The sequence below is a fragment of the Heterodontus francisci genome, chromosome 20 (assembly GCF_036365525.1).
Source record: "Heterodontus francisci isolate sHetFra1 chromosome 20, sHetFra1.hap1, whole genome shotgun sequence".
In the NCBI taxonomy this organism is placed as follows: domain Eukaryota; kingdom Metazoa; phylum Chordata; class Chondrichthyes; order Heterodontiformes; family Heterodontidae; genus Heterodontus; species Heterodontus francisci.
The window spans coordinates 87,100,081-87,127,667 of record NC_090390.1 but is presented as its reverse complement, the minus strand read 5'-3'; the positions used below and the strand labels follow the sequence as shown (position 1 = coordinate 87,127,667).

General features: G+C 46.7%; 1 protein-coding gene across 1 annotated transcript in view; it reads left to right on the top strand.

Annotated features, from left to right (window-relative positions):
• LOC137380812 (F-box/WD repeat-containing protein 1A-like) overlaps positions 1–27,587 on the top strand; it is a 224,887-nt gene that overhangs the window by 170,668 nt on the left and 26,632 nt on the right. The window contains exons 7-11 of the mRNA XM_068053192.1: positions 4,353–4,584; positions 13,472–13,658; positions 17,075–17,171; positions 17,793–17,930; positions 24,059–24,177. Coding sequence (XP_067909293.1) covers positions 4,353–4,584; positions 13,472–13,658; positions 17,075–17,171; positions 17,793–17,930; positions 24,059–24,177 — 773 coding nt within the window. The remainder of the gene's footprint in view (positions 1–4,352; positions 4,585–13,471; positions 13,659–17,074; positions 17,172–17,792; positions 17,931–24,058; positions 24,178–27,587) is intronic.

Sequence of the window (27,587 nt, the reverse complement as noted above, 5' to 3'; positions counted from 1 at the left end):
AGCAGATTTACCAGAATGGTACCAGGGATGAGGGACGTCAATTGTGTGAAGAGGCTGAAAAATCTGGAATTTGGTCTCCTTAGACCAGAGAAGGTTAAGGGGAGATTTAATAGAGATGTTCAAGATCATGAAAGTTTTTATAGAATAAATAAATATACATTCATTGCAATGTTTTCCTTGGGTTGATTGACACCATCTTTCAGACGCTACCACAGGAAATGACTTCAAGAGGTTGGTCACACGGAATAACATTAATAATTGAGGGTGTGTACCATTATGAGGGGTTTGGATAGACTAGATAGGGAGAAACTGTTTGCACTGGCAGGAGGCTTGGTAACCAGAGGACACAGATTTAGGGTAATTGACAAAATATACAGAGGGGCAGATAAGATTCTTTTTTACACAGTGAGTTGTTGTGATTTGGAATGCGCTGTCTGAAAAGGCAGTGGAAGCAGATTCAATAGTAACTTTTAAAAGGGAATTGGATAAATACTTGCAAAGAAAAAATTGTAGGGCTATGGAGTAAGAGAATAGGAATGGGTCTAATTGAATAGCTCTTTCAAAGAGCTGGCACAGGCACAAAGGGCTGAATGGCCTCCTCCTGTTCGGTATGATTGATGATGGCCATGTTTTAAAAGAAAGGTTTTTCATTTTATGCCCCCCTCAAATTCCACCCCATTTCTAACTGCTTCCCTTCTCCGCACTGGCCTGGGCCACTAACTGTTGCGGTTCCATAGGTACTAGAAGCTTTGTGTTAGCTTATCCAAGCAGCTACTCGTCATGTGTCACCCTAGGCAGCAAGTGTCCACATGCTATTTGGCAGTGGAGGCATCACAGCCTGTCCTCACCTGATGTCCACACTTTCCTACAGGGAGTTACTTGACAGCGATCAAGAGCAGGAACCCTGATCATCTCCTCTCCCTACTGCAGGAATAATAAACCTAATTACGTCACTCCAAATCAATAACTCCTTCAGATTGAGTATAGCAGGTTGAGGGATGATCTGATCGAGGTGTTTAAAATGATAAAGTGATTTGACAGGGCAGATGGAGAGGAACTATTTCCTCTTGGTGGGGGCTGGTGGAAATCTGAATAAAAAGGTATTACCTTTAAAATTAGAGTTAGATCATTCAGGAGTAAAATCAGAAAGTACATTTTCACTTAAAGGGTAGTGGAAATCTGGAATTCCCTCTCCCAACAGGCTGTGAATGCTGGGGGTCAATTGGAACTTTTAGTATTAAGATTGATGGGCTTTTGTGAAGTGAGGGTAGCAAGAGATATGGAACAAAAGAAGGTAAATAGAGTTGAGGTACTGTTTGTGGGATCTTGCTGGGCACAAAATGGCTACCATGCAACGACAATCACTGCACTCCAAAATGTAATTAATGTGAAGCAGTTTATGTGTTTCAGTGGCATCAGAACACAATATAAATGCAAAATATTTCTTTCTCTTTTCTTGGGATCCCATCAACACCTCCTGGCCACGCAGGCTGTGATTAGAGGATCCATTATGTCAAAGGCCAGAGGTGAAGGGGCGATGGGCCCCAAATAAGCTCCGACGTCCATTCTAAGCATTGCCATGAGACACGTTCTGATGTAACTGAAAAGTTAACCCTCTTTTCTTTAATTCGTTTTTTGTGGGATGTGGGCATCACTGGCTAGGCCAGTATTTATTGCCCGTCCTTAATTGCCCTTGAACTGAGGGACTTGCTAGGCCATTTCAGAGGGCATTTTAAGAGTCAACCATATTGCTGTGGGTCTGAGGTCACATGCTGACCTGATAAGGACGGCAGATTTCCTTCCCTAAAGGACATTAGTGAACCAGATGGGTTTTTACATCAATTGACAATGGTTTTGTGGTCACCATTAGACTAGCTTTTAATTCTAGATTTATTAATTGAATACACATTTCACCATCTGCTGTGGTGGGATTCAAACCCATATCCCCAGAGCATTAGCAGGGGCTCTGGATTACTAGTTTAGTGACATTACCACTAGGCCACCACCTCCCCAGATGCTGCCTGACCTGCTGAGTATTTCCTGCATTTTTTGTTTTTATTTCAGTTTTCCACCACCTGTAGTATTTTACTTTTGAACCTTGCAATACCATCATGATCCATCTCTCCCAATGCATCTTTCAGCAAATGATCAAATGTTGTACTCTCTAGCCCTGTCCAGTTAACTCTCAAAATCTGAATTCTGATTACACACAAAATACTGAATTTTGGGAATCCACTCAGTAATTAACTGTTGGTGTAGGGATGAGGGTTTCAATTTAATTAAACACCCATAAAAATTAAGTATAACCTAAAACTTCAGGAGTGAATTTAGGAAACACTTCCACACACAAAGGGTGGTAGAAGTTTGGAATTCTCTTCCACAAATGACAAATGATGCTAGATCAATTGTTAATTTTAAATGTGGGATTTATAGATTTCCATTAACCAAAGGTTTAGTTTAGAGATACAGCACTGAAACAGGCCCTTCAGCCCACCGAGTCTGTGCCGACCATCAACCACCCATTTATACTAATCCTACACTAATCCCATATTCCCTACCACCTACCTACACTAGGGGAAATTTACAATGGCCAATTTACCTATCAACCTGCAAGTCTTTAGCTGTGGGAGGAAACCGAAGCACCCGGCGGAAACCCACGCGGTCACAGGGAGAACTTGCAAACTCCACACAGGCAGTACCCAGAATTGAACCCGGGTCGCTGGAGCTGTGAGGCTGCGGTGCTAACTGCTGCGCCACTGTGCCGCCCAAGGGATATGGGGCAAAGGTGGGTATGGGAGTTAGGTTGCACATTGGCCATGATCTCATTGATTGAAAAGATTCGAGGAACTGAATGGCCTCCTCCTGTTGCTGTGTTCCTATATAGCCTGATGAAGATCAAATAGTGTCAGATTAAGTATGTTGATAGCACTGTCATCTCTGAGTCAGGAGGACGTGGGTTCAAGCGCCAGGACCTGAGCACATATCTAGTGCTACACTGTCAGAAGTGGTGCTCAACTGAGGTAATATCTACCTTACAGGTGGATATTAAAAGATCCCATAGAGGTGTTCTGGTTAAATGTTCCTCAACCAGTTCCTCCCTACCAGAGACACATTAACTGTTGGTTCCTGTTGCTACTTTTGCACCATTGCTGGTTTTAAGTGGCCACCACTTTTGCCTGATTAAGAACAGTCCCCAAAAAAGTCATTGTCTAAAGCTCGTTTGTGTTTCCACATGAGAGACACTATGTAAGTCCAAATATCTTTTTCCTCTTTCAGACTTTATATAGAAAGGACTGAATCTGAAAGCATTGCAGATTTACGAGCTCGGATTCTAGCCTGACTTGTGACAGCTCTCTAGTTTTGAGATTGTTATGTGTTGAGTCTCCTCATGATAGAGTCCCTCGGTCATGACTAACTGGGACACATAAATACACTTTGTTCCTTCCTCATGAAACATCCTCTAGTTAATTTGAAAGTGTAATGAAGGATTGATTGATGTTATTGTATATTGCACAAGTCACAAGTGTCAGCAAGATGCTTCACCATGTTTACAAGTTTAAAAAAGACTTACATTTCTGTAGCACCTTTCACAACCTTGGGATGTCCCAAAGTGCTTCACTGCCAATGAAGTATTTAATGAAGTGTAGTCATTTTTGTAATGTAGGAAACACAGCAGCCAGTATATGCACAGCAAGCTCCCACAAACAGCAGTGTGTTAATGGCCAGGTAATTTGTCTAATGATGTTGGTTAAAGGTTAAATATTGGCCAGGACACCTGTGAAAGCTCCGCTGCTTTTATTTATTTATTTATTTTATTTAGAGATACAGCACTGAAACAGGCCCTTCAGCCCACCGAGTCTGTGCCGACCATCAACCACCCATTTATACTAATCCTACACTAATCCCATATTCCTACCACATCCCCACCTGTCCCTATATTCCCTTACCACCTACCTATACTAGGGGCAATTTATAATGGCCAATTTACCTATCAACCTGCAAGTCTTTGGCATGTGGGAGGAAACATAGTGCAAGGGGATCTAATACATCCACCTAAGACAGCAGCCAGGTCCCCAGTTTAATGTCTCATCTGAAAGATGGCACCTCAGACAATGCAGCACTTCTTCAGTACCCCACTAGCTGTATCCACCTCGATTTTGTGTTCAAGTCTCTGGAGTGAGTCTTGAACCCATGACCTTCTGACTGAGGTGAGAGTGCAACCCACTGAGCCACAGCTGACATCATATGGTTAAACAAATCATTTTAACCATCCAACCCTTTGATTTGACAGCATACTGAGTCTGTGTAATTCTCTCGCTGCTGTGATTGCTTTTGTTATGTCTTTCTTTCAGACAGGACTATCCAACAGTACATCCAATACAACCGTTCCAAAACAAAGGAAGCTGTCAGCCAATTACGAGAAGGAAAAGGAGGTATGCGTGAAGTATTTCGAGCAGTGGTCTGAATCTGACCAGGTGGAATTCGTGCAGGTTCTGATCTCCCGAATGTGTCATCACCAACACGGACACGTTAACTGCTACCTTACACCAATGCTGCAAAGAGATTTTGTCACAGCTCTGCCAGGTCGGTGCTTTTGTACTCATCAAGGAACAAAAAGACATTTTGAGGGTTTATTGGCCCTGTAATTTATGACTTTGAAACATGCAGGCTATCCAGTGTCTAAACTATCTTCATCCTTGTGTTCAAATCTCTCCTTGAACTCCACCTCCCCCCCCCCCCCCCCCCATCTCTGAAATCTCCTCTAGCCGCACAATCCCCCGAGATCTCAGTGCTCCTGTGTTTCTGCCCACCTGAGCATCCCCAATTTTAATCACTCCATCATTAGCGGCTGTGCCTTCAACTGCCTGGACCCTAAGCTCTAGAATTCCCTCCCTAAACCTCTCCGCCACCCTACCTCTCCACCTCTCCTCTGCTCCAATAAGACACTCTTTAAAACCTGTCCTATGTGGCTCATTGTCAAATTTGCTCTGATTACACTCCTGTGAAGCACATTACGACATTAAAGTTGCTCGATAAATGGGAGTTGTTGTTGAAGTACCAGATTTCTGCCATTAGAGGCCCTCAGAGAGCTATGTGCTGTGGAAAGACACACACACAGCAGTCAGTAAGCAATGGACTACAGTTTGCTTCACAGCTCAGATAGCTTCAAATGTATCAGTCACCCATCCCCTCCAAATGTATGGTGATGACACCCAGCTCCACCTCACCACCTCTCTCGACACCCCACTGTCATTGAGCTGTCACATTACTTGTCCTACATTCAAGATAGGATGTGCATAAATTTCTCCCAACTAAATATTGGGAAGATCATTGTCTTCAGTCCCTGTCACAAACTCCACTCCCTAGCCACCGACTCCACTCCTCTCCCTGGCAACTATCTCAGGCTGAACCAGGCAATCTTGATACAATATTTAATCCTGAGATGAGCTTCTACTACATGTCCACTCCAACACCAAAACCATCTACTTCTATCTCTGTAACATCGACCATCTCTCACCCTGCCTCAGCTCATCTGATGCTGAAACCCTCATTGATGCCTTTGTTACCTCGAGGCTTGATTATCCAATGCACTCCTGCCTGGATCCCCATCTTCTACCCTCCGTAAACCTGTGCTCATACAAAACTCTGCCCACCATATCCTAACCTGCATCAAGTCCCATTCACCCATCACCCGTGCTCTCACTGATCTACATTGGCTCCAGGTCTGGTTATAGAGGCATAGAGTTATGCAGGACAGAAACAGGCCCTTCGCCCATCGTGTCAGTGCCGGCCATCAAGCACCTATCCTAATCCCATTTTCCAGCACTTGGCCCGTAGCCTTGTATGTTATGGCATTGTAAGTGCTCATCTAAATACTTCTTAAAAGTTGTGAGGGTTCCTGCCTCTCCCACCTCCTGCCTCTTCAGGCAGTGTGTTCCAGATTCTAACCACCCTCTGCCTGAAAAAAAATTTCCTCAATTCCCTTCTAAACCTCCTTCCCCTTACCTTAAATCTGTGCCCCCTGGTTATTGATACCTCTGCTAAGGGAATAAGTTTCTTCCTATCAACCCTATCTATGTCCCTCATAATTTTGTATACCTCAATCAGGTCTCCCCTAAGCCTTCTCTGCTCTAAGGAAAACAACTCCAGCCTATCCAGTCTCTCTTCATAGCTGAAATGCTCCAGCCCAGGCAACATCCTGGTGAATCTCCTCTTCACCCTCTCCAGTGCAATCACATCCTTCCTATAGTGTGGCAACCAGAACTGTACACAGTACTCCAGCTGTGGCCGAACTAGCGTTTTATACAGTTCCATCATAACTTCCCTGCTCTTATATTCTATGCCGCTGCTAATAGAGGCAAGTATCCCATATGCCTTCCTAAACATCTTACTACCTGTGCTGCTGCCTTCACTGATCTATGGACAAGTACACCAAGGTCCTTCTGACCCTCTGTACTTCCTAAGTCCTACCACTCATTGTATATTCCCTTGCTTTGTTAGTCCTCCCGAAGTGCATCACCTCACACTTCTCAGGATTAAATTCCATTTGCCACAGCTCCGCCCATCTTACCACCCCATCTATATCGTCTTGTAATCTAAGGCTTTCCTCCTCACTAACTACGACACCATCAATTTTCGTGTCATCTGCGAATTTACTGATCATACCTCCTGTATTCACGTCTAAATCATTAATGTACACTACAAACAGCAAGGGTCCCAACACCGACCCCTGCGGTACACCACTGGTCACAGGCTTCCACTCGCAGAAGCTACCCTCGACCATCACCCTCTGCCTCCTGCCACTAAGCCATTTTTGGATCCAATTTGCCAAATTTCCCTGGATCCCATGGGCTCTTGCCTCTTAGCCATTCTCCCATGCGGGACCTTATCAAAAGCCTTACTGAAGTCCATGTCGATTACATCAACTGCTTTACCCTCATCTACACATCTAGTCACCTCCTCGAAAAATTCAATCAAGTTAGTTCGACATGATCTCCCCCTGACAAAGCCATGCTGACAATCTCTGATTAATCCCTGCCTCTCCAAGTGGAGATTAATCCTGTCACTCAGAATTTTTTCCAATAGTTTCCCGACCACTGATGTTAGACTCACCGGCCTATAATTACCTGGTTTATCCCTGCTGCCCTTCTTGAAAATTTGGTACCACATTCGCTGTCCTCCAATCCTCTGGCACCTCTCCTGTGGCCAGAGAGGATTTGAAAATTTGTGTCAGAGCCCCTGCTTTCTCCTCCCTTGCCTCACATAACAGCCTGGGATACATCTCATCTGGGCCAGGGGATTTATCCACTTTTAAGCCCACTAAAACAGCTAATACCTCCTCCCTTTCAATGCTAATTTGTTCAAGTATATCACAATCCCCCTCCCTGATCTCTCCACCTACATCATCCTTCTCCATAGTGAACACAGATGAAAAGCAATCATGGGCGGCACAGTGGCGCAGTGGTTAGCACCGCAGCCTCACAGCTCCAGGGACCCGCGTTCAATTCTGGGTACTGCCTGTGCGGAGTTTGCAAGTTCTCCCTGTGACCGTGTGGGTTTTCGCCGGGTGCTCTGGTTTCCTCCCACTGCCAAAGACTTGCAGGTGATAGGTAAATTGGCCATTGTAAATTGCTCCTAGTGTAGGTAGGTGGTAGGGAATATGGGATTACTGTAGGGTTAGTATAAATGGGTGGTTGTTGGTCAGCACAGATTCGGTGGGCCGAAGGGCCTGTTTCAGTGCTGTATCTCTAAATAAAATTAAAAGACCTCACCTATGACCTCCGGCTCCACACACAGATTGCCACTTTTGTCCCTAATGGATCCCTGGTTATTCTCTTGCCCTTAATATACTTATAAAACGCCTTGGGATTTTCCTTTATCTTGCCTGCCAGTGTTTTCTCATGCCCCTCTTTGCTCTCCTAATTACTCTTTTAAATACCACCCCCCCCCCACACTTTCTATACTCCTCTAGGGCCTCCACTGTTTTCAGTGCTCTGAATCTCCCATAAGCCTCCTTTTTTTTCCTTATCCAATCCTCTATATCCCTTGACATCCTGGGTTCCCTGGACTTGTTGGTCCTACCCTTCACCTTTACGGGAACATGATGGTCCTGAACCTTCACTATTTCCTTTTTGAATGACTCCCACTGGTCAGATGTAGACTTTCGTGCAAGTAGATGCTCCCAGTCCACTTTGGCCAGATCCTGTTTTATCATGTTGAAATCGGCCTTCCCCCAAGTCAGTACCTTTATTTCCAGTCCCTCTTTGTCCTTTTCCATGACTACCTTAAATCTTACAGAGTTATGGTCACTATCCCCGAAATGCTTCCCCACTGGCACTTCTACCACTTGTCCGGCCTCATTCCCTAGGATTAGGTCCAGTACTGCCCCTTTTCTTGTAGGACTTTCTATGTGCTGGCTCAAAAAGCTCTCCTGTGTGCATTTTAAGAATTCCGCTCCCTTTAAGCCTTTTGCACTAAGACGATCCCAGTTGATATTGGGGAAGTTGAAATTCCCTACTATTATTACCTTATTATTTTTACACCTGTCTGAGATTTGCCTACATATCTGCTCCTCTATCTCTCCCTGACTATTTGGAGGCCTGTAGTACACTCCCAGCCAAGTGATTGCCCCCTTTTTGTTTTTAAGTTCTACCTATATGGCCTCATTTGAGGAACATTCTATCATCCCTCCTTACTGCAGTAATTGACTCCTTGATCAACAGTGCAATGTCATCTCTTTTACACCCCCCACCCCCCACACGTCATGCCCGAAGATTCTATACCCTGGAATATTGAGCTGCCAGTCCTGCCCTTCCCTCAACCATGTCTCTGTGATAGCAATAATATCATATTCCCATGTGTTAATGAAAGCCCTCAATTCATCTGCCTTACTTGTAGGACTCCTTGCGTTAAAATAGATACAATCCAGCCTTGCATTATTCGCTTATGCCTTAACAGGTCTATATTTGCTCTGCCTTCCAGACTGATTCAGTTTCTCTTCTACATTTGGCTGTGCATCACCCCCTACTGTACCTCCACTCTGTATCCCATCCCCCTGCCAAAGTAGTTTAAATGCCTTCATTTTAAAACCCCACCATGGCCTCGCTCCTCCCGATCTCTGTAACCTCAACCAGCGTTACAATCCTCTGAGATCTTTGCACTCCTTCATTTCTGGCTTCTTGTGCATACCTGTTTTAATCACGTCACCATTGGCAGCCATGCCTTCAGCTGCCCTTGCCCTGAAGAATTCTCTCCATAAACTTCTCCCCCTCTCCAACTCTCTGTCCTCCTTTAAGTCGCTCCTTTAAACATATCTCACCTCACTGAAGCATACAGAATTCTTACAAGGCTCGACAGGGTAGATGCAGCAAGGATATTTCCCCTGGCTGGGGGTCTAGAACCAGGGGACAAAGCCTCAGAATAAGAGGTAGGCCATTTCGGACAAGATGAGGAGGAATTTCTTCACTCAGAGGGTGGTGAATCTTTGGAATTCTCTACCCCAAAGGACTGTGGAGGTTCAATCATTGAGCATGTTCAAGACAGAGATCGATAGATTACTACATATTAAAGGCATCAAGGGATTCAGGGATAGTGCGGGAAAATTATGTTGAGGAAGATCAGCCATGATTTAGTTGAATGGCAGAGCAGGCTCGAGGGGCCAAATGGCCTACTCCTGCTCCTATTTCCTATGTTTCTAACTCTTTGACCATGTTTTTGGTCACCTGTCCTAATGTGACTCCTTATGTAACTCAGTGTTTGATAATGCCTCTATGAAGCACATTGGGATGTTTTGCTGCATTAAAGGTGCAATATAAATGCAAGTTGTTGTTGCTATTGTTGAGGCACCCATTGTCCTATCAAACACTCCCAGGACAGGTACAGCACGGGGTTAGATACAGAGTAAAGCTCCCTCTACACTGTCCCCATCAAACACTCCCAGGACAGGTACAGCATGGGTTAGATGCACTTCTCACTCACTCTCTTTTCTCACTTTTTCTTTGTCTCTCTCTCTCATACTCTTTGTCTCTCACTGTCTCTCACTATACAGCCAGAGTTGTATGACCCACTCACTCTCACTCTATTCCCCTGTGTCTTCAGTGTTTGAAAATCAGTCATGTTTTTTTTTATTGTGTTGTACAAGAGGTTTACTGTCTGTTTTTTTTTAGTCATGCTTCAATGCAGAGTGTGTGCTGTATTACAGACTAATAATATCAAAACTTACAATGCGGCTCCTATACTGTTATATAGTTTCATATATTACTGCGGGAATATCCTGAATCAGGGCCAAAGTCACTCTCAGTGAGGAACCTGGGGTCATAGAATGGGCAATCAGCCTCCCTTGCAGTCAGGTGACTGGGATTCATCTCAGGAGATTGGGGTCCATTGCTGAGGTTCATAGCTGGGGACTGGAGATCGTGGCTGGGTTTCGTATTTGGGGTCTGGACTTTGTGATTGGAATCATGTGAGGTCAGTGGGTTCAGACAGAGACACCACCCATGTGCTTCTCCCTCTCCCTGTCCCATTCGGTGGAGCCCTGCATCTGAATGCAGACTCTTCAGTAATAGAGCAGCTCTTCTATTTGTGATGGGTATGTAGTGGGGAGAGGCTGAACGCACTGTGTCCATTCTGCTCACATGTACTTCTGTTTTACAAAGTAGTCACACGACAGCCTACGCTCTCCCCTACCCCTCCCTGCAAGAGCTATTTCTGACTGGTCAGGAGTGTTTCTATCAAACCAGCACTTGGTCTACAGAATAACTATTCATTTCAGCTCTGCAATTTCTGAAATGTGATTTAACAATCAGAATCAAATGAATTTATGAAAAGTCACGGGTTCTGTAAAATCTTGTAAGTTCAATTATTCACTTACGCCTCCCGTGAGGCTCCTCAGTGATGCAGATAGTTGAAGATCTAGCTAGTGAGGCACCAGATCTTTAACAAGCATCTTTGTGGCTTATGCTCATTCTTTGGCATCAATTCTGTGGAGTTTATAAGTTAATTCAATTGCTGGGAAGGTAGCTGCTTTAGCGTAAAGGAGAGACACTGGATCACATGTTGGGTGACGACGCCAATTCAGCTCACGCCAATCAGATGGAAATCTCTTTTCTTTCTCTCTCTTTATTTTGCTTTCTCTGACTCGCGCTCTTTCACTCCACCTCTCTTTCTCACACACTCTCATTCTCATTCTTTTTTTTCTCTCTCCCATTCTTCTGCTCTCACTCCCACTCTATCTCTCTTATTCTCTCACTTTCTCTTTCTCTCACTCTCACAAACTCACTCTCACTCCATCTCTCTCACAACGCTCTCATTTTCACGCATATTAAGTGTCACACATGAGAGTGTTGGATTGTGATTTTCTATCTGCAGTAAATGTTGAATAATTCTAGTAAGCACATGTGATCCTTTGATTTGTTAATAGAGGAATAGCATACAATAGCAAGGAAGTTCTATTAAACCTTTGTAAAGCATTGGTTAGGTCCCAGCTGGAGTGTTGTGTTTAATTCTGGGCACCACACTTTAGGAAGGATGTCAAGGCCTTGGAGAGGGTGCGGAGGAGATTTACTAGAATGGTCCCAGGGATGAGGGACTTCAGCTAATGTGGAGAGACTGGGAGAAGCTGGGATTGTTCTCCTTCGAGCAGAAAAGGTTAAGGAGAGATTTAATAGAGGTGTTCAAAACATGAATAGTTTTGAGAGAGTAAGTATGAAGAAACAGTTTCCAGTGGCAGAAATATTGGTAACCAGAGAAAACAGATTTAAGTTAATCGGCAAAGGAACCAAAGGCAACTTGAGGAAACTTTTTATGCAGCGAGTTATTGTGATCTGGAATTCACTGCCTTAAAGGTGGTGGAAGCAGATTCAACAGTAGTTTTGAAAAGGGAATTGGATAAATATTTGAGGGAATAAATTTACAGAGCTATGGGGAAAGAACTTACTCTGAGATGTGGCCAGGTTGGGTGGTACAGTAAATGGCCACAGCATCACCTTACAATATCTTAACAACTCCATCCTAGCTGCTGTAGGAGCAGTGCTTACACGATCAAAGCTGCAGTGGGAGAATCTCAGTGCTGTGTCCAAATTCTTCAAATTTAACTCAGTCCCTTGAGTCATCAGCATTTCGCAGCACTTAAGGGCAGAATAAAGTGAACACCCAACTCATCCCTTGGAGACAAGGTCAGACTGGCTGACTAGAGGAACTGCATAACCCTGGCTGCAAGTGATTTGTATGGAGGTGTAGAGGGAGACATTCACCCTGGACAACTGCTGACAGACAGCTCATCAAAGTTTGCCATGTGTAAATAAGAGGACGGTGGGAGTACAGGGACTCAGTGCTGATTTCAGAGAAGCTGAGTACAGCAGCATTTATCAGCCAGGTACTGATCAGCAAACTCTACGCTCAACCAACTCTCGCCCCTTGTCCAGCTCCCAATTCCTTCACCCCCACCATTGGTGCAAAGCCTTCAGCCATCTAAGCCCCAAACTCTTTCACCTCCACCCCAAACCAACTTGCTGGGCCATTTCAGAGGGCAGTTGAGAGTCAAAAACATTGGTGTGAGACTAGTGTCACATATAGGCCCAGACTGGGTAATGACAGCAGGTTTCCTTCCCTAAAGGACATGAGTGAACCAGTTGGGTTTTTACGACAATCCAACAATTTCATGTTCATTTTTTCCATTACCGACTTTTTATTTACAGATTTTTTAAGAACTGAATTCAAATTCTCAAACACTCCACGGTGGGATTTGAATTCCCATTCTACTGGACTATTATCCACGCCTCTGGGTTCCAAATCCAGGAACATAATCACTGCACTACTGATTGTAATGAAAGAGCACTGCACTCTCTCAAGTTTGGAAGATTAAGAGGTGATCTCATTGAGGTGTTTAAGATGATTGAAGGATTCAATAGGGTAGATAGAGAGAAACTATTTTCTGTTATGGGGGAGTCCAGAACAAGGGGACGTAACCTTAAAATTAGAGCTAGACCAATCAGGCTGATGTCAGGAAGCTCTTCTTTACACAAAGGATAGTGGAAATCTGGAAGAACTGGGGATCAATTGAAAATTTTAGGACCAAGATTTTTGCTCTGCAAATGTATTAGGAGTTAAGGAACGAAGGTGGCTACATGGAGTTAAGATTCTGATCAGCCATAATCTAATTGAGCGGCAGAACAGGCTCGAGGGGCTAAATGGCCTCCTCCCTGTTCCAATGTTCCTCTGGGCTCGAAAGCAGAAAAGCGTCCAGGCTCACACTCCTAGTCATTATCCCATGCATGCAGACAGTGTGCATGAGCAGAATCAGGCATCCTGCGATACCCTCACTGTGTACATATGGACAGTGGCTCCTCGGGCAGTGAACCACCGCACTTGGGACTCTGGTGAGGAATCGGGCGAGGGTGGGGCTAGGAGGTGAGAGGCAGAAAGTAATTAGAGGCAATATTTGATTTCCCCATTTCCTGCTTTCGGCTGGCAGCGAGGGGGCTGGAGCACATCGCAGAGAACATCCTGTCGTACCTGGGCGCACAGTCTCTGTGGGCAGCAGAGCAGGTGTCTAAAGAATGGCTCCGGGTCACCTGCAACGGGATGCTCTGGAAGAAGCTAATTGAGCGCATGGTCCGCACGGATTCCCTCTGGAAAGGAATCGCGGAACGGAGAGGCTGGTAAGAAAATGTTGAGAAAGATGCCGGGACCATTGTCTGTGTAGGAGTACAAGCTCCATTAGTGCTGCTGGCTAATAAAATGTTGCAACAACCCCTCCTTTGCTATGGGTCACAAACACTGTCCTTCAGAACTTAAGATAGGCTGCCCCCCAGGAGTGTATCAGTAACTAGAGTGCCTCAGAAGTGTGTCAGTATTTACAGGGGGTCCCCAGGGAGTTGGTTAGTATTTATAGGGAGTCCTGGGGAGTATCAGTATTTACAGGGGGTCCCGGGAGTTTGTTGGTATTTACAGGGAGTTCCTGGGGAATTTGTCAGTACTTACAGGGGGTTCCCTGGGACTGTGTGAGTATTTACAGGGGTCCCCAGGAGTGTGTCAGTATTTACAGGGGGTCCCCAGGTAGTTGGTTAGTATTTACAGGGAGTTCATGGGGAGTTTGTCAGTATTTACAGGGAGTTCCTGGGGAGTATATCAGTACTTACAGGGGTTTCCCTGAGACTGTGTGAGTATTTAGAGGAGGTCCCGGGAGTTTGTTAGTATTTACAGGGGTCCCCAGGATTGTGTCAGTGTTTACAGGGATCCCTGGGAGTGTCAGTATTTACAGGGGGTCCCTGGGGAGTGTGTCTGTACTTAGAGGGGGTCCCCGGGAGTGTGTCAGTATTTAGAGGGGGTCCCCGGGAGTGTGTAAGTATTTACAAGGGGTCCCTGGGGAGTGTGTCAGTATTTAGAAAGGGTCCCTTCGAGTGCGTCAGTATTTACAGGGGGTCTCTGGGGAGTGTGTCAGTATTTACAGGGGGTCTCCAGGAGTGTGTCAGTATTTACAGGGGGTCCCTGGGGAGTGTGTCAGTATTTACAGGGTGTCTCCAGGAATGTGTTAGTATTTACAGGGTGTCTCAAGGAGTGTGTCAGTATTTACAGGGTGTCTCCAGGAATGTGTTAATATTTACAGGGTGTCTCAAGGAGTGTGTCAGTATTTACAGGGGGTCCCTTCGAGTGCATCAGTATTTACAGGGGGTCCCTGGGGAATGTGTCAGTGTTTACAGGGATCCCCGGGAGTGTCAGTATTTACAGGGGGTCCCCGTGAGTGTGTCACTATTTAGAAAGGGTCCCTTCGAGTGCGTCAGTATTTACAGGGGGTCCCTGGGGAGTGTGTCAGTATTTACAGGGGGTCTCCAGGAGTGTGTCAGTATTTACAGGGGGTCCCTGGGGAATGTGTCAGTGTTTACAGGGATCCCCGGGAGTGTCAGTATTTACAGGGGGTCCCCGTGAGTGTGTCACTATTTAGAAAGGGTCCCTTCGAGTGCGTCAGTATTTACAGGGGGTCCCTGGGGAGTGTGTCAGTATTTACAGGGGGTCTCCAGGAGTGTGTCAGTATTTACAGGGGGTCTCCAGGAGTGTGTCAGTATTTACAGGGGGTCCCTGGGGAGTGTGTCAGTATTTACAGGGTGTCTCCAGGAATGTGTTAGTATTTACAGGGTGTCTCAAGGAGTGTGTCAGTATTTACAGGGGGTCCCTGGGGAATGTGTCAGTGTTTACAGGGATCCCCGGGAGTGTCAGTATTTACAGGGGGTCCCTTCGAGTGCGTCAGTATTTACAGGGGGTCCCTGGGGAATGTGTCAATGTTTACAGGGATCCCCGGGAGTGTCAGTATTTACAGGGGGTCCCCAGGAGTGTGTCAGTATTTACAGGGGGTCCCCGGGGAGTGTGTCAGTGTTTAGAAGGGTCTCTGGAGAGTGTGTCAGTATTTAGAGGGTATCTCCAGGAGTGTGTCAGTATTTGCAGGGGGTCCCCGGGAGTGTGTCAGTATTTAGAGGGTGTCTCCAGGAGTGTGTCAGTATTTAGAGGGTGTCTCCGGGAGTGTGTCAGTATTTACAGGGGATCCCTGGGGAGTGTGTCAGTGTTTAGAGGGGATCCCCGGGAGTCTGTCAGTATTTAGAGGGAGACCCCGAGAGTCTGTCTGTATTTATGTCGGATGGAGGGGTTTGTGGTCCCCATAGTGTGTCATAATTACCCAGGGTCCTTGACTATGCCAGTATTTACAGGGAGGGGATGCCTACATTTAAGATTAAAACATATTGGGTTAAGGTGTCATCTGAGCCCAAAGTGAATTATATGAACTGTGGTAATTGGCTGGACAATATTTCTGGCTATATCAGCAAACAAAGTGAGCAAAGGAAGGTTTTTAAGAGCTGCATACGATGACCGTACAAGTACCGGCTAGATTGGAGATGATTGGGTAATTCTCACTTCAATCACGCCTGGATACTGCTGTTTTTATATTTTATTCGTGGGACGTGGGCACCACTGGTGAGGCCAGCATTTATTCTCTGTCCCTAATTGCTGTTGATAAAGGGGTGGCTGTTATTTGTATATCAATTGTATTTAATTATATGAAAATGGAGGGCATTAATTAAGGTTTCAGTTGAGCACTTATGAAGAGGCACTGACTGAAACTGTGCTGTGGTTGAGTTAGGAGGTGTATGTATGTAATGTTTCATTCTGTAAATAAATGTTAGGCTGAGTAAAAATTGACTCCAGTATCATCCTTCACCAACTGGCTTTCTGGACTATAACAGTGGTGAGCCACCTTCTTGAACTCCTGCAGTTCAAGTGGTGTAGGTACACCTACAGAGCTGTTATGAAGGCAATACTAAGATTTTGACCTAATGACAATGAAAGCATGCTGTTGAAAGAGCTTTGGCCAGTTGCTGCAGTGCCTCTTGTAAATGGTAGATACTGCTGTTACTGTGTGCTGGTGGTGTGGGGTGTGAATGTTTAAGGTGGTGGATAGGGTGCTGATCAAGCGGGCTGCTTTGTCCTGGATGGTGTTGAGCCTCCTGAGTGTTGTTGGAGCTGCACTCATCCCTGACTTGTGCCTTGTAGATGGTGGACAGCCTTCGGGTAGTCAGGAGGTGAGTTACTCACCACAGAATTCCCAGCCTCTGACCTGCTCTTGTAGTCACAGTATTTATATGGCTGGTCCAGTTACCGTACTGGTCAATGATGATCCCCAGGATATTGATGGTGTGGATTTAACAATGGTTATGCCATTGAATATGGTGGTTAGACTCCATCTTGTTAGATTGATTTTATATCCTCCACTCACAGCATTTTGCTGGAAAAATAATCTTGCTTCTATCAGGAGACTTTGCTGTAGTTTCAGTCATGAGTTCTGTTTGCTGTAGTTCGTAGATGCTTTTTTTAAATGGACTCTGTAAATAGACTTTGTTTGCTTTGCTGTTGTTGAGTAAATAAACTTTGTTAGCCATAAAATACTGTTGTTTGCTGTATTCCCAACCTGCCAGCAACATATTGGCTAACACAGTGGTGTCAATCGTCATTCCGGGTTTTAATGGAGAAGTGAAATGACCAAGTCTGCGACACTTGACTTATCTCCATGTTCATATCTCTCTTTCAGGGGTCAATATTTGTTTAAGCTAAAACCTTCAGATAGTGGGACCCCTCCCAACTCCTTCTACAGAGCCCTATATGCCAAGATTGTACAGGACATAGAGGTAGGGCACGGTGACAATGGTAACTCAATAACATTTAACATGTTTGAGAATTTGTTTTGCATGCCTTGTTAAATTTGGTATCTCGTTAACATCTGGGCTCCTTCTAACAAAGAGGATTTGTGGGAGACTTCTCGAAATGTGCTTTTAAAAAATACACCAGTAGCTTGAGCACAAAATCTAGTCAGTGCTGGGGGAGTGCTGCATTGTCAGATGTGGAGCTGCCTGGTGCAACATTGAACCGAGGCCTCGTCTGCCCTCTCAGATGGATGTAAAAGATCCCCTGGTCCCATTTTGAGGAAGAGCAGAGGTGTTATCCCCATTGTCCCCAATATTTTTCCCTCAACCAGGATCACAAAAAGGCAGATTATATGACCATCATTTCATGACTGTTTGTGGGATCTTGCTGTGCATGAAATGGCTAACACATTTCCCTTGTTTACAACAGTGTCTACAGTTCAAAAGTACTTCATTGGCTGGAAAAGTGCTTCCTGACATCCTGAGATTCGGAAAGTCGCGATATAAATGCATGTTCTTTCTTCCTGAGTTATGCAATGTAACTGTATTGAAAAGGGTGAAAACCTGACTAGAGATCTAATTCTTGAATGTTTTGCTACTGCACAGACAATTGAGTGGAACTGGCGTTGTGGGAAGCACAGTTTACAGCGGATTCACTGTCACAGTGAGGCCAGTAAAGGAGTGTACTGCCTACAGTATGATGACAGGAGAATTATCAGTGGGCTGAGGGACAATACAATCAAGGTGAGCTGATTATCAAGTGGTTCTTTCCCTCCCTTCATTTACCAAACAACTCGAAACTGTAATCCAGGGATGTCCAATGGTTTTGTTATCCACAGAGCCTGAGGGGCCACCCATGATGTTCAGATCCCTGTTCCCAGTAATTCCCGGATATCTCAGGCTGCCGACCAACCTAGGGACATGGGGATATAAGAGCAGGAGTAGGCCATTCAGCCTGTGGAGCCTGCTCCGCCATTCAATTAGATCATGACCGACCATCCACCTTAACACCACTTTGTCGCACTATCCCTATATCCCTTGATGTCATTAGTATCCAGATATCTATCGATTTCTGTCTTGAACATGCTCAATGATTGAGCTTCCACATCCCTCTGAGGTAGAGAATTCCAAAGATTCACCACCCTCTGAGTGAAGAAATTCTTCCTTATCATAGTCTTAAATGGCCAACCCCTTATTCTGAGACTATGTCCCCTGATTCTAAACTCACCAGCCAGAAGAAACATGCTATCTATATCGGCCCTGCCACGCCCTGTAAAAACTTTGTAAGTTTCAATGAGATCACCTCTCATTCTTTGAAACTCTGGAGAATACAGGCCCAGTTCCTGCAATCTCTCCTCATAAAGACAATCACACCATCCCTGGTATTAGTCTAGTGAGCCTCCGTTGCACTCCCTCTATGTCAAGTATATCCTTCCATAGACGAGGAGATCAAAACTGTACACAATACTCAATATAGGGGAGGCAGTGGCATAGTGGTAATGTAATTAGACTAGTAGTCCAGAGGTCTAGGCTAGTGCTCTGGGAACAATGGTTTGAATTCCACCACGGCAGATGATGAAATTTGAATTCAATTAATCTAGAATTGAAAAGCTAGTCTAATGGTGACCATGAAGCCATTGTCGATTGTTGTAAAAACCCATCTGGTTCACTAATGTCCTTTAGGGAAGGAAATCTGCCACCGTTACCTGGTCTGGCCTACATGTGACTCCAGACCCACAGCAATGTGGTTAACTCTTAAATGCCCTCTGAAATGGCCTAACAAGCCACTAAGTTCAAGGGCAATTAGGGATGGGCAATAAGTGCTGGCCTAGCCCGTGACGTCCACATCCCATTAACAAATAGAAAAAGTGTGCTCTCTACAATTGCAGCATTTTTACTCATGTACTCAGATCCTGTTGCGATGAAGGCCAACATACCATTTGCCTTCCTAATTGCTTGCTGCAGCTGCATGCTAGCTTTTAGTGACTCATGAACAAGGACACCAAGGTCCCTTTGGACATCAACACTTCCCAACCTCTCACCATTTAAGAAATACTCTGTCTTTTTGTTTTTTCTACAAAGTGGATAACTTCACACTTACTCATGTTATATTCCATCTGCCATGTTCTTGCCCATTCACTTAGCCTGTCCAAATCCTGTTGAAGCCTCCTTGCATCGTCCTCATAGCTTACATTCCCACCTAGTTTTGTGTCATCAGCAAATTTGGAAATATTACATTTGATCCCCAAATCATTTATCTAGATTGTGAACAGCTGTGGCCCCAGCACTGATCCTTTGGTACCCCTTATTCTCATCCTGAGAATGACCCATTTATTTCTACTCTCTGCTTTCTGTGTGTTAACCAATTCTCAATCCATACCAGTATATTACTCCCAATCCCATGTGCTCTAATTTTGTTTGCTAACTTTCTGTGTGGGACCTTATCAAAAGCCTTCTGAAAACTCAAATACACCACATCCACTGGTTCTCCTTTATCTATGGTACAAGTAACATACTCAAAAAACAGTTCATGGTGTTCTGATGTAGGATCTACCAATGAGGCAACAGCGCTCAGAGCAGCCCTTTCCAAATCTCATGGTCTGGCAATTCACACCAGACAATACGAAATGTAAACACTAATAGGAGTGAAATAAAAACAAGAAATGTTGGAACCACTCAGCAGGTCTGGCAGCATCTGTGGAAAGAGAAGCAGAGTTAACGTTTCGGGTCAGTGACCCTTCATCGGAACTGACAAATATTAGAAAAGTCACAGGTTATAAGCAAGTGAGGTGGGGGTGGGGCAAGAGATAACAAAGGAGGTCTAGATTGGACCAGGCCACATAGCTGACCAAAAGGTCACGGAGCAAAGGCAAACAATATGTTAATGGTGTGTTGAAAGACAAAGCATTAGTACAGATTAGCTGTTAATACACTGAATATTGAACAGCAGCAAGTGCAAACCTGAAAAAAAAACAGTGGGTAAGCAAACTGAACAAACTAAGATGAAATGAACTAAATGCAAAAAAAAAGATTGTAAGAAATGTAAAAAAGAATGTAAAAAAAAAAGGAAGAAAAAAAATAACTAAAAATGAAAGTAAAATGGGGGGCTGTCATTCTCTGAAATTATTGAACTCAATGTTCAGTCTGGCAGGCTGTAGTGTGCCTAATTGGTAGATGAGATGCTGTTCCTTGAGCTTGCGTTGATGTTCACTGGAACACTGCAGCAATCCCAGGACAGAGATGTGAGCATGAGAGCAGGGGGGAGTGTTGAAATGGCAAGCAACCGGAAGCTCAGGGTCCTGCTTGCGGACTGAGCGGAGATGTTCCGCAAAGCGGTCACCCTGTCTTCGCTTGGTCTCCCCAATGTAGAGGAGACCACACTGTGAGCAGCGAATACAGTATACTACATTGAAAGAAGTACAAGTAAATCGCTGCTTCACCTGAAAGGAGTGTTTGGGGCCTGGGATAGTGAGGAGAGAGGAGGTAAATGGGCAGGTATTACACCTCCTGCGATTGCAGGGGAAGGTGCCATGGGACGGGGACGAGGGGGTGGGGGTAATGGAGGAGTGGACCAGGGTGTCGCGGAGGGAACGATCCCTTCGGAATGCTGACAGGGGAAGGGAGGGGAAGATGCGACTGGTAGTGGCATCACGCTGGAGGTGGCGGAAATGGCGGAGGGTGATCCTTTGGATATGGAGGCTGATGGGGTGGAAAGTGAGGACAAGGGGAACCCTGTCACGGTTCTGGGAGGGAGGGGAAGGGGTGAGGGTAGAGGTGCGGGGAATGGGCTGGACACGGTTGAGGGCCCTGTCAACCACAGTGGGGGGAAATCCTCGGTTGAGGAAAAAGGAGGTCATATCAGAAGCACCGTCATGGAAGGTAGCATCATCAGAGCAGATGCGTCGGAGATGGAGAAACTGGGAGAATGGAATGGAGTCCTTACAGGAGGTAGGGTGTGAAGAAGTGTAGTCGAGGTAGCTGTGGGAGTCGGTGGGCTTATAATGGATATTAGTAGACAACCTATCCCCAGAGATGGAGACAGAGAAGTCGAGGAAGGGAAGGGAAGTGTCAGAGATGGACCATGTAAAGGTGAGAGAAGGGTGGAAATTGGAAGCAAAGTTGATGAAGTTTTCCAGTTCGGGGCGGGAGCAGGAAATGGCACCGATACAGTCATCGATGTACCGGAAAAAGAGTTGGGGGATGGGGCCTGAGTAGGACTGGAACAAAGAATGCTCGACATATCCCACAAAAAGACTCTTCAGCCATGGGAAACAGCCTTTCAGTATTTATCCTTTTGAGCCCTCTCAAAGTGATATGTTTCAATATCACATGTCATTCTTTTAAACTCTTGAGAATATAGGCCCATTGTACTCAATCTCTCTTCATTGGACAACCCTCTCATCGCAGGAATCAATCTAGTGAATCTTCATTAGATACGGAGAACAAAACTCTACACCTGCACAATTGCAGCAGGACTTCCTCACTCTAGGTTGGGTGCAGGAGAACGGGTAGGATTGAACAAAGCTCCTGCAAAGTAAGCCCAGGTGAGATATTCTTATTCGATCATTGAAAGTATTTAAAGAGGAGGTAGATAGATTTTTGAAATATCGGGGAGTTGAGGGCTATGAGGAACTGGCACAAAAGAGGAGTTGAGGTCTGGGGCAGATCAGCCATGATCTTATTGAATGACGAGGCAGGCTTGAGGGGCTGAATGGCCTACTCTTGCTCCTGTTTCTTATGTTCTTATATGCAACTCCTTGGGGGAGAAATCTGAGGGTGTTAACATTGGACAATTCCTTGCCGTGAGATTTTCAGTCATGAGCCAATGCCCGAGACATCAATGGGACCAAAACAAGTGAAGCAGTGAGCTGCACTTGTAACAAGGGACCTTGAAATGGCCAAGTTATCAATTCCCGCTTTGCTCTTATCTCTCTCTCTCTTTGCTATACTCCCAGCTGTGTTATAAAAACTATTGTAGTGGTGACCATGAAACCATTGTCGATTGTCGTAAAAACCCATCTGGTTCACTAACGTTCTTTAGGGATGGAAATCTGCCATCCTTACCTGATCTGACCTACATATGACTCCAGACCCACAGCAATGTGGTTGACTCTTAAATGCCCTCTGAAATGGCCTAGCAAGCCACTCAGTTGTCAAGGGCAATTAGGGATGGGCAACAAATGCTGGCCTTGCCAGTGATGCCTAAATCCCATGAAAGAATAAAAAAAAATCCATAAATTTTTCGCAAATCCCACAGTTATCGGGGTGAGATATCCCCCCATGGAGTTCTCTTGTTTTCTCCATCGCATTTTCCAAATAAGGTGAACCAAGAGAAATGTCAGAAAACACCAGCAGGCACAGTCAAAGCAAACGGGAGCTGCAGATGATCACAAGCTCCCGACTCCCCTCGCTATTCCCAGAGGGGAGCTCACTATTCCTCGAGGGGAGCTCTCTATTCCCAAAGGAGCTTACAATTCTCAGCCTGTTCTCCATTATCCTGACAGAGGAGTTTATGATCCTTAACCATGAGCTCACTATGCTTGGGGTCCAGAAAGTTGCAATCTCCCATATGATTCTCCCACAAAATGAAGATCAGCTGTTAGCCGAAGGAATACTGTGTGTGAACTCACACCATGCACTCTCGAACACTGAGTGTGAACTCACACCCTGCTTGCCCTGCATTCTCGAGTTCCCTCCTGTGCAGCATTGGGTCTGAATTAATTTAACATTTGAACTGAAAATCAATTTTTTAGTTTTTTGTATAATTACGTTAATAGTTTCCTGCAATTAAAATGCTGCAATTGAATATGAAGCAAGATTGTACAATGACTTAGATGTCTCATACAGCTTAATTAAAAACAAATTTTTTTATACAGCAAACTCCTATACCAAATACCTGGCTATTAAAACTCATCCCCCCCAACACCTACAGACTTTGCTGTGCTCTGGGTCACTCGGTGATCACAAGGAGCGAGGCAGCTCATGCTGATTGGTGATTAATTATCTTCATTTAAGCTCCTGTGTAATTGATATTCCAACCTATCATTATCCTGTCAAAGCTGAAGATAAGTTTTTGTTAGCTGTTGTTGCACCAGGTTCGAAGTTAGGGGCAGTAAAATGGGCCTCAGTTCCTTTGAGAATGGAGTGCTGGGAATTCCTGCTGTAAAAGGGGATTATGGACATCACCTGAGAAGTGCAAAGGGTTAGACTCAGTGGTGCTCTAGACTGACAGGAAGAGGAGATCGAGAGGGATGAGGAGTTCCTCAGGTATGAGCTCCTGAGAGAGAATGAGCTAGGGCAGGATGACAAAACTTGATTTCAACACAGTAAAAAAAGGAGGAAGAGGTTCCATTTACATAGCGCCTTTCAGAATCTTAGGACATCTCAAAGCGCTTTACAGTCAATGAAGTACTTTTGAAGTGTAGTCACTGTTGTAGTGTACAAAACATGACAGCCAATTTGCACACAGCAAGATCCCGCAAACAGCAATGTGATGATGACCGGATAATCTGTCATAATGATGTTGATTGAGAGATAAATATTGGCCAAGGCATCAGGGAGAACTCTTCCCCCCACCACCCACCCCCCACCCCCACTCTTCTTCAAATCTTGAAAGAACATAGCAAATAGAAGCAGGTGTAGGCTATTTAGCCCCCTGAGCCTGTGCCAGTTCTTTGAAAGAGCTATCCAATTAGTCCCACTCGCCTGCTCTTTTCCCTTAGCCCTGCAATTTTCTCCCTTTCAAGTATTTCTCCAATGCTCTTTTGAAAGTTTCGTTGTTCAGTTTTCCTGTTGCTAACACGGGATGCGCGATGAGTATCATGTGCGTCCCTGCGTTATTTTCCTGGTCATTTATTTTTGTGTTTTACCAGGTCTGGGATAAGAACACATTGAAATGCGAGCGGATTCTAACTGGACACACAGGCTCAGTGCTTTGTCTGCAATACGATGAGAGGATGGTTATCACTGGATCCTCAGACTCCACGGTCAGGTAAAGTTCCCTCTACACTGTCCCATCAAACACTCCCAGGACAGGTACAGCACAGGGTTAGATACAGAGTAAAGCTCCCTCGACACTGTCCCCATCAAACACTCCCAGGACAGGTACAGCACTGGGATTGGCTGGGCAATTTGGAACACTTCCTGCCAGCAATCAGGGGGAGCAGCTGCACCTGTGCTGCAGCAACTGCAGAGTGGAGACTGGAGTAATTGGAGAAAGTGGAGAGAGGTGAATGCAGAGTGGAGAGAAACCATCAAGGAAGGCTGCAATTGTTTTGGAGAGGTGGGTGTCAGGACACCTGAAGGACTCTAAGTTTGAGCTGTTTGGGGGAGGGAGTAGAGGCTGGAAGACTTGGGTGGGGCTGCCAAATCCAGTAGGGGGCCCCTGTATTTGTATTGGTGCTTGCACACAGGGAGCTCCCTCCCCACCCCAACTGCCTGCTCGGGACAGCTGGAGTTGCCCGGGTGAAGACTTCCTTGTTAAAAGCAGAAGAGGAGAGTACCGGGCGGCTCCAGCCATCCCGGGCGAAGAAGCCTCCCCCAACCGGAAGACAACAAACAGTTTTGGACTAATTGTTACAAAGGTGCTCCAACTGACAGTTGGATCAAACATCCCTTTCAGCCTTTCTCTCCCTTCCTCCACTCAGTCGCCTCAGTCACCTATCCCCCCTTTTTCCTTTACCTTCCTACCCCTATTCTCCTGTACTCCCACTCCACTTTGTTTAAAGTTTGTTTGTTTTGTTTCAATTGTGTAAAATTGCTTTGCTTCTTGGGGGTGGACGTGGCTCTTAGACCCCATGGCAAGCCCTCCTTCGCCGGTGGCGGGGCCTTCCCGTACATATGCTGCTGCGGCTGCTGCAGCTGCACCTGTTGCCCCGTCACCGTTTGCATTAATAACATCGAAGCATGGGGTCAAGAGCTACGTCCACCCAAACGTGACTATAGAGGCATGCGTCAAAGCAATGGCCGAGGTTGTCGGCCCTTCGGCCATTGTTGCAGCCTCTAAAATGTACGGGAAGGCAGTGTTTTTCCTGAAGACCGAGCGGGCGGTGTCCCTGGCTCTGAACAAGGGGCTCACCATGGGCGGGACCTTTCTGCCAGTGGACCCCCTGGAGGCCACTGCGCAAAGGCTCATTTTATCTAATGTCCCGCCCTTCATTCCTGGTGAGCTCCTCTTTCCCCACCTGCACCATCTGGGGGAGGTAAAGACGGGGCTCACCCCAGTCCCGCTCGGTCTTCGGGAGAACAGCCTCCGGCATGTGTACTCCTTCCGCCGCCAGCTATTCATGCAGCTGACGCGGGAGGAGTTTACAGAGGGCCACTTCAATGTGGAGTTCCAGGGGACGGCCTACCGCGTCTTCTGGACCTTGGATGGGGTGCGGTGCCATGTCTTTAAGGGGGTGGGGCATGTTCGTAAGAACTGCCCCAACCTCCCGGCTGCCAACTCCAACTCGGCAGCCCAGGGTGGCGCCGCTGCACCTCCTCCCACCCCCCCTACACCTCTACCAGATACCATTCAGTCGGTACCGGGGGCTGTGGTTTTCACGGCCTCCGGCAGGGAGGACGGTCCCCATTCAAGTGGAAGGAAGGCACGGAGGAAAAATAAACGTCGAGAAGCGCGTCCCCTGGACAGATTGACACAACCCGAGTCTGAGCTCAGCACAAAGCCCAATCTCGGGGAGTCAACCTGCCCCAGGGCTGGGCTCAGGCCCAGGGTGAATAAGAAAAAAGAGAGTGCGGAGGCCTCTGATGACATGGAGGTCTCTGAGCCTCTGCACCCAACTGGGAAAAAGAGGAGAAGGCACCCCTCCACAGAGGTGACAAGGGGCCCTGAGGCGCAGGGTCCATCTGTTGGAGGGGAGCTGTCTCCTGTTTCAGATCCCCAGGTTTCCCCTACCACCACCACCAACATCAAGGCTGCAAAGTCCAGGCAGGAGCTCCCTATTCCTCAGGATGGAGTGGAGGGGGAGACACCTGTACGTGTGGCCACTCCAGGGGAAGGCAGTGGAGCCCTGCTTGTTGTGGGGGAGCCTGGGGACGCCGCCCATTCTGCCACTGCCACTGGGTCGGGTGCCCTGAGTAGAGGGGAGGGCGGGGCCCCAAAGGGTCGGCCCTCCCACCCGGAGTCCACCACCAACCAGGAGACACCCGACCCAGTTATAACCGAGAATGCTGCCCCATCTGCTGGGCCTGTGGGTGCTGGCGGAGCGGGAGATGGCCTCCTCTCTCCGCCTCCGGTCTCGGCTCCGGCTGGATTTCCGGAGTCGGGTACTTCTGTCTCCCCTGGACCACTCATTGGCCCGGGGACGGAGGTGGAGGGGGGTCCTGGACTGCTGGTACCCACAGGCTCCAGTTTCACAATAGAACCCAGAGAGGACTCCTCCGCCATCGATCCTGGGGGTGGGATCGTGACGGAGGCGGGTTCAGCTGGCGCGGCCGGGATGTCTGCCCCACAGTGTGTGGTGGATGTGTCAGCCGCTGGTGGTGACGACCCGGAGGAGGATGGGGATTCGGTGTGAGGCACGGAGGATGATCTTGATTCCATCGCCAGTGAGGTGGTAGAGTCCCTCGTGCCTTCCACCGATTCTCCTCTCATCCCCACGATGGAACTCCGGGATTTCCTTGCGGCTTGCAGGGGTTGCCGCGATAAAGTTCAGCTGGCCCTCGGCCGTTGGTCGAATCTGGCGCTGATCATCCAGTCCGTCCGTGCCGCCCTTAAGAAAGTGGGCAAGCGCGCGGGTGTGAAACTGGTTGAGAGGCGCCGTTTTAATGTGTTCCTCAATGGGTTGCTGGGGTAGTGGAGGGCCAGGTGCACTTCCACTCCCTCCTCACAGTGAGGTGTTGGTGATGGGTTTTAAGTACCTTTGACATGAAGATAACCATAGCCAGCCTCAACATCAACGGCAGCAGGGGGTCTCACCGCAGATTTCACAATCTCTCAGTCCTCAGGGAAGGGAAATACGCGGTGAGCTTTCTGCAGGAAACCCACACCGTTCCGGGAGACGAAGCCACCTGGCTCCTGGAGAGGCAGGGTGGGGTCTACATGAATCACCTCACCCCTATTTCTGGTGGGGTGGCTATCTTGTTGGCCCCGACTTTTCAGCCGGAGATCTTGGGGGTCAAGGAGCTAGTGCCGGGCCGCTTGCTCCACATCGCCGTTCGCCTGGGTAGCGTGCTGCTCCACTTTGTGAACATGTACGCGCCCAGGCCCGGCACGTTGCAAGCGCGCTTCTTTGAAGAAGTGTCCACTCTCTTGAGCTCCATCGATAGCGGTGAGTGCATCATCCTCGGGGGGGATTTTAACTGCACCCTCGAGGTGGGGGATCGCTCCGGTCCCCAGCGCGGCCAAGCGTCGGTGGAGAAGTTGACGGGACTGATCAGCTCCCTTAACTTGGTGGACGT